Source organism: Scomber japonicus, chromosome 9, assembly GCF_027409825.1.
Source record: "Scomber japonicus isolate fScoJap1 chromosome 9, fScoJap1.pri, whole genome shotgun sequence".
In the NCBI taxonomy this organism is placed as follows: Eukaryota; Metazoa; Chordata; class Actinopteri; order Scombriformes; family Scombridae; genus Scomber; species Scomber japonicus.
This window is the reverse complement of record NC_070586.1, coordinates 30,490,391-30,497,017: the sequence shown is the minus strand read 5'-3', so window position 1 is coordinate 30,497,017 and position 6,627 is coordinate 30,490,391. Positions and strand designations below refer to the sequence as shown.

General features: G+C 38.6%; 1 protein-coding gene across 1 annotated transcript; it reads left to right on the top strand.

The window, feature by feature from the left end:
- The first annotated feature begins 395 nt into the window (after positions 1 to 395).
- atad1a (ATPase family AAA domain containing 1a) lies at positions 396 to 6,123 on the top strand. The gene is made up of 10 exons (XM_053326118.1): positions 396 to 452; positions 1,055 to 1,255; positions 1,349 to 1,447; positions 1,561 to 1,681; positions 2,976 to 3,176; positions 3,446 to 3,552; positions 3,740 to 3,829; positions 4,508 to 4,558; positions 4,777 to 4,949; positions 5,767 to 6,123. The coding sequence occupies exons 2-10, from the start codon at positions 1,082 to 1,084 to the stop codon at positions 5,894 to 5,896; spliced, it is 1,146 nt and encodes a 381-aa protein (XP_053182093.1). The 5' UTR covers positions 396 to 452; positions 1,055 to 1,081; the 3' UTR covers positions 5,897 to 6,123.
- The last annotated feature ends 504 nt before the right edge of the window (positions 6,124 to 6,627 follow it).

The following is a 6,627-nucleotide window of genomic DNA, read 5'->3' as shown; positions in this document are numbered from 1 at the left end:
AACATATATGATTGCAATGTGTAATACTATCAACTGCACACACAATGATAATAAGATTTGCTTAACCAAACCATGTGTCCTCTTAATATTATTTGATATCTTCTCACATTACTGCATTACCACGTGATCATTACATCAACAGTAAAGCAGCAAATGATTTCTAGTCCATCATCTGCTCATCTTAAGGCTTTATTACTTTATTTACCATAACCTCACCCTCCTGTAGACGTGCTGTAGTGATGTAGATGCTGTCCATGGTGCTGATATGTGTAGTTATTAACTGTGTGTGAGCTCTGCCATCCAGTGGCTGACTGGCTGTATGAACAGGTCCGCTCACTGAAAGGCTGGAATGAAGCAAATCCCGGAACTCGCGTGTTTGTTCCTACCCGACGTCCAAAACGTGATGCACCTTCGATGCTCATGTTTTTAGCATTTTCTTGGATTCCGTTTCGGTAAGTAATTGTAATTAGTTTTTATTTTATTGTTTGAGGAATAGTATGACATAAATTGGATGTGAAAAAATACTCTATTTAGCCATTACGTTGAAGTCGCACAATCGTGCAGTCGTGATTTGCTGCTGGTTGTAGTTAGCTTTAGCTTTAGCTTGCATTAGAGATGCCAAGTAAGCAAGTTATACAGTAAAACCTGATATTATTTTCTTTTAAAGCAACCATACAGATGGCCTATTCATTTAGTTGACGTCTTATTACACCTAATTCAATTAACATTAGTGTCTGACATTTTGAGTAAATAACAGACGGGTTAGCTTCGTTAACTTTACACTTAACGTAAACTTCATTTAGAAATATAGTCATTTAACGCTTCCCTGAATAGTATCCGAAGATTGAGGGTTAAAATACATATTTTACAATAGAATACATATCACTCCAAGTCACTCATCCATTCGGCATATGTTTGATTCAACAATCAGTTTGTTGTATTATCCATTTAAACTTTATGAATTGCTTTATCTCGGTTGCTTCCATCACTGTAACTTTATAATTTTCTACTAGTGAGTGTTTGTCTCATTCCTGTTTTCTGTCTCTTTATCCAGCCAATGGACTGACAAAAGCCAACAGAGATGCTGCTTAAAGATCTTCCCAGAGAGGCCCTGATGCGGCCGCTGTCCAGGAATGAAGTGGTGGGCATGCTGCTCAGGTTGACCATCTTTGGTGCAGCCACCTACTACAGCATCAAATGGGTTATAGAGGCTATGGATCCTACCTACAAGCAGAAAAACCAAGCCAAGAAAAGGGTATGTGTTGGATGTAAGCACTTTAACATTAGCATGTCATTGTTATATGTTGTAAGCTTATGGTGGAGGATTCTATCTATCTTACTTCCACAGGCAGAACAGCTGATGAAGAGGATTGGAGTGGAGGGAGTGAAGCTTACTGAGTATGAGATGAACATTGCATCTCACCTAGTGGACCCACATACTATGAGGGTAACAGTTGTAATCCTCAGTACATGACAACAAGACTATCAAGTGGCACGACAATTTGACCGACTTTTATAATTGCATTTTCTCAGACAGAAATGATCTCTATCTTCATGCAGGTGTCCTGGAGAGATATAGCAGGTCTGGATGAGGTCATCAACGAACTGCAAGACACAGTCATCCTGCCCTTTCAGAAGAGACATCTTTTAGCTGGATCCAAACTCTTCCAGCCTCCTAAAGGTACCACAGCTTGTCATCGAAACAGAACTATAATGGTCATAATACTCTGTCCTCGGTTAAGGCTTCCAGAACAAAATAAGATAATTGTTACTAGTGCAAACATGTATTGATATTTGTCATTATTTAATCTATAGTTCTTTTTTTTAAGCATAAGGATAAAGGATAAATAAAAAATTTAGTTTTGATGATTCTATACTTCAACACAGGTTTATAATGAATGAAATAATGAATGCTCAGCTTTGGCTTTAATTTGATAAGTTTCTGCTTTATCCACTTCATACACATCCCCTTAACTTTAGGGAACAGAAAGTACTTACTAGTTAACATGAACGTGAATAAAATAACTGTTAGTTAATATGGTTTCAGGTCTTTAGCAGTCAATGACTGTCTGAGGTCTTGGGCCAGTAGACATCAGCACATTTTTGTTATTGTTACGTCTTGCTTGTTTCAGGCGTTTTTTGGCTTCAAACTGTGTTTTAGTTAAATAAAAAAATGTGGAAGTATGTGTAAATAGCTACAAGTCCTACAATTCATTTAGTATTGATGTGATGAACTTTACTGACCCCTAAAGCTGAAAGTCATTCTTTAATCTTTAAATTCAATATGTTCGTGTTTAGAGCCAAAAGAATGAAAAATCTGCACCCTCCTACACAAATGCCTATTAATTTGAGTAGAAGTCATTCTGAAGTATAGCCAACCTAAACAAAGTCGTCTTTATTTGGACAAATCATATCAGAGATAGTCATTAGCCCTCTCTGTCTGCTTGCTGCTGTCATCCTCATTATTTTTAGAGAGCTATCTTGTGCATTATGCATTTGTCTACGGCCACGTGCCAAAAAGCATCTGACAAGATTTATACACTTGGCAGCAGGATAGCAGATCACTGAGAGGAATACTTAACTTTCTGTAGAGTTTTTACTGTTTGGCTGAAAGCTTCAAGATGAATCAACCTCCAAAATTGGCTGCTTTGGGAATGCAGTTGCATTCCTAGCCTCCAAGCTTTGTTTCTATCATGTAACTTTGGATAAAGGATGCTCATGGGATGAGATCAATGAAGCCAAATTTTGTGTTTGTACATTTGTTAGAAAATACTAAGATAGGGTAAATAAAAATCCTCTCAGAGTTGCCAATAGTGGTTGAAAATGTGTTCTTTGTGTGAAATAGTCCAAATTATATTATAATATATTGCTTAAACAGGGGCCAACTGTTAGACTTTTTAGTAATACAATATAAACATCAAAACCAAACAATATCAGAAGGGTGTGAGAAAAATGATTATTTATATCTTGTCCAGGTGTTTTATTGTTTGGTCCTCCGGGATGTGGGAAGACCATGATTGCAAAGGCAACAGCCAAAGCCTCGGGCTGCAAGTTTATAAACCTTCAGGCATCCACGCTGACAGACATGTGGTACGGCGAATCACAGAAACTGACCGCTGCCGTCTTCTCATTGGCTGCCAAAATCCAGCCATGTATCGTCTTTATCGATGAGATTGGTGAGTATAACTAACAGATTAGTTGTTTACACTGTTAGATGTTGACAGTTTTGTACAAGAAAAATAAAATTTGTGATTTCCTCAAGAATTGTATTCACGTCAAAGCATTCTCCCATCATATCAGTGCAAGATAACATGACAGGCTGAAATCCATTCTTTATTAGATGTTTAGTATCTGTTTGATATGTAAGCAAACCTGTCAAATCCTGTTTAATCCACATGAAATGGCCCAAAATTTCAGTCTTCATACTTTGTCTCTTGTATGTTAGAGTCGTTTCTGAGGAACCGCTCCAGCTTGGATCATGAGGCCACAGCCATGATGAAAGCCCAGTTCATGAGTCTGTGGGACGGCATGGATACTTCCTCAAGCACCCAGGTAACACAAACAGAGCTCCTGGTTCTTATACTCTGATGTCTCCACCAGATTAAGTCACATTGGACAGGTCTCTTCAGATCCTCTATCAGAATGGCACCTGATTTGAAGTTGTTCCTACACTGTACTGTGTTTCTGTAGCAGGTGGTATTATCAGCATGTGTTCACGCTGTAATTTATGCGATCATAGGTGATGATCATGGGAGCTACAAACCGACCTCAGGACGTGGATCCAGCCATTCTGCGCAGGATGCCCGCCACGTTTCATGTTGGACTACCAGTAAGATTTCTACACAGAACCCAGTGAAAACAGTTTTTATCTATGTAATCCGAGTGCATACACATTATACACATACAGTATGCTCTTGTATGTATATGCTTTTGTCTTTGTGCCTCAAGTCAAGGAGCTCAGCTTAAACATAGAACTGTGTGACTCAGATTGTCTTATGGCTGCTGGCTAGCTTACAAGATGAATAAAAAGGGTTTGCTTTTGTTTAGGTGCTTGAAAATTGTTTTCATGGGGGTAGTACAGCACAGCAGTATCTTCATTTTAGTACAATAAGCAAATATAAAAGTCAAGCACTTTGTTTAAATGACTCTAAACTCTGCTCTCCTGCTTGTTCTCAAATTAAAAGTTGCAAAAGTAATAGTAATAGTTTATTTTTGGATAGGGACAGTGCATATTGATGAACATCAATATTAGACATCTCTGTAAATATGTAGTAGTCCCTAGTGCATATATAGTGCATATATAAAAGAGTTAAAACATTTTTAAATTATGTAAAACTGAGGTAAAAATATTTAAATAGTTTCATATAATGTTGGTGCCGAATGTGTTCACGCACTTGAAATGATACTGTGACTGGTGACATACTAAAAAGTCAATCAGCTGATGATTAGTTGCTGATTGAAAGATGCATTCATAGTTTTAACTATATGTTCCTTCTTGTTTTTTCAGAACACAAGACAGAGACAAGACATCCTGAGGCTGATTTTAGCAGGAGAAAACGTAAGATGTGATTCCTTTTCATCCTAGGCAGCTGTTGAAGTAATTACTCTCTCCCTTCTGTTGTTTTCAGATATCATTTCACACCTGTACTTTTACTATCAGATCATATTAAAGTAAATCCGATCACCCGTGAACAGTTGACACCCGAGTGGCGTCCAAAAAAACCCACAAGGACTACGGTCTCTCTCTGATTACTATCCTACTTTCCTTTTGTTCAGCTGAGCAACGCAATTAATCTGAAGGAGATTGCTGAGAAGACAGACAGTTACTCCGGCAGCGACCTGCGGGAGCTTTGCCGCGATGCCGCCATGTACCGAGTTCGGGACTACGTTCGCAAGGAGCAGATGAGGCAGATTGCGCAGCAGCTGCAGGACAGCGAGGAGGAGGAAAGGTATGATTCATATTCAAACACCCACAAGATTTCAGAGCCCAGGTATCATCTGAGCATATGTTTGTGTAACTACAGTATCTGCTCTGAACAGTTTGAGGTTAGAACAATGTGGGTTTTCAAAAGCTGCTGTCAATATCATGTGGCGTGATGTAGGTACTGTTAATATCTGACTGTAAATCTACAATTATAATGTGTTAAAAATCCCCCAAATTAAGCACTGATCGCATTATTTCTTAATAAAGCATCCACACTTTTAAAACAGTCTTTAGACAATAAGATAATAAAGTAACTGTGATTATAATAAAACATGAACTTATACTCATGGATTCCAAATATGGTGAGCCCTCCCATAGACAACTATTAGAGTATTTTTCACCTTCATAAGTGTTGGATGTCATTAAACTGCACTCACATTTAAAAACATGATATAACTCGCTGTTGCTAACAATGATTAAGTATTATTGCTAAAAGAAGAAATATTATCAACTTGTAGTTTATAGCACTCTTAAACATGAAACCCATTGCTGATTTCTCCACAGTTATTATATCAGCTATCAGCCTGTAATTTTAAAAGATTATCAGGAAACAGCCCGATGTTGAGGTATGAAATAAATTTAAGCAAATTATAGATATTATGGTAACTATCAGAAAGGATATTATCTGTGTGTGTGTGTGTGTGTGTGTGTGTGTGTGTGTGTGTGTGTGTGTGTGTGTGTGTGTGTGTGTGTGTGTGTGTGTGTGTGTGTGTGTGTGTGTGTGTGTGTGTGTGTGTGTGTGTGTGTGTTTGCCCTCTGACCTCTCATCTCCTCTGCTTCAGACCTGTAGATGAGGAGCGCTTGCGGCCAGTCACCCAGCTGGACCTCCTCTTCGGCCTGGACAAGATGAAGGAAGCAAAGCGAGCAACGGCCTTCATGTTACCCAGCGTGACGGATGTTCCCCTGGACTAAAAAACCTGCTGTGCACCAACGACGGGAAGCAAGTTCTTGTCTCTTTTGTCCACAGAGTGTTCCATCTGGCCAATCTGAGGCTCCTCCAACATGTTAGAGGTGCGGCTGGACAAGCCAGCAAGCAGCCATACTTCTCTTTAAACTTTTTTTATTTATTATCCAGGCAGGGATTGTTCTGAGCATGCACAGCCCCGCTACATGTGTACAATGATAGTACATTCAGAAATCTGCTGTCTCCTCCTGCTGGCTACTGACAAGTTCATCTGGAGAAGTCAGTCATGAACTTCTAGTAACACTTTTTAGTGCTACTAGAAGTACTCCTATTATTTCACTATATGGTTTTATTTAGTGTCCTACCACTCACTGACATATGACCATGTCCAGAGGTGAGGAAGTGCAATGAGTCATGAATAACTCAAAGTCTGGAATCCAGACCAATGAAACCAGTGCTGTGTGCGGTTTGATTTCCAGATCAACTGTCACTCCAATTTTTTTTTTTTTTGTGCAAGTACATATTTGAATAAACAAACACTGAAAGTATTTTAAAGTAATATCCAATTAGTTTGGAAGCTGTTTCAGCAGATCTTGCTGCTCTCAAGTCACACAACACTTTATCCTTTTGATATATGTGTTGTGTGGTGGCAGGTTAACCAGTGATGCACCAACACTAATATCACTTTTCTAAGTAAAAAGGTTTACAGCAAAGAAGTCATATCAGTATACAAACATTA

Bases quoted from the DNA above. Each gene is read 5' to 3' on its own strand.
- atad1a (XM_053326118.1), top strand. From the start codon at position 1,082: ATGCTGCTTAAAGATCTTCCCAGAGAGGCCCTGATGCGGCCGCTGTCC. The intron at 1,256-1,348 runs GTATGTGTTGGA...TTACTTCCACAG, and splicing joins AAAACCAAGCCAAGAAAAGG to GCAGAACAGCTGATGAAGAG. The intron at 3,830-4,507 runs GTAAGATTTCTA...TTGTTTTTTCAG, and splicing joins CGTTTCATGTTGGACTACCA to AACACAAGACAGAGACAAGA.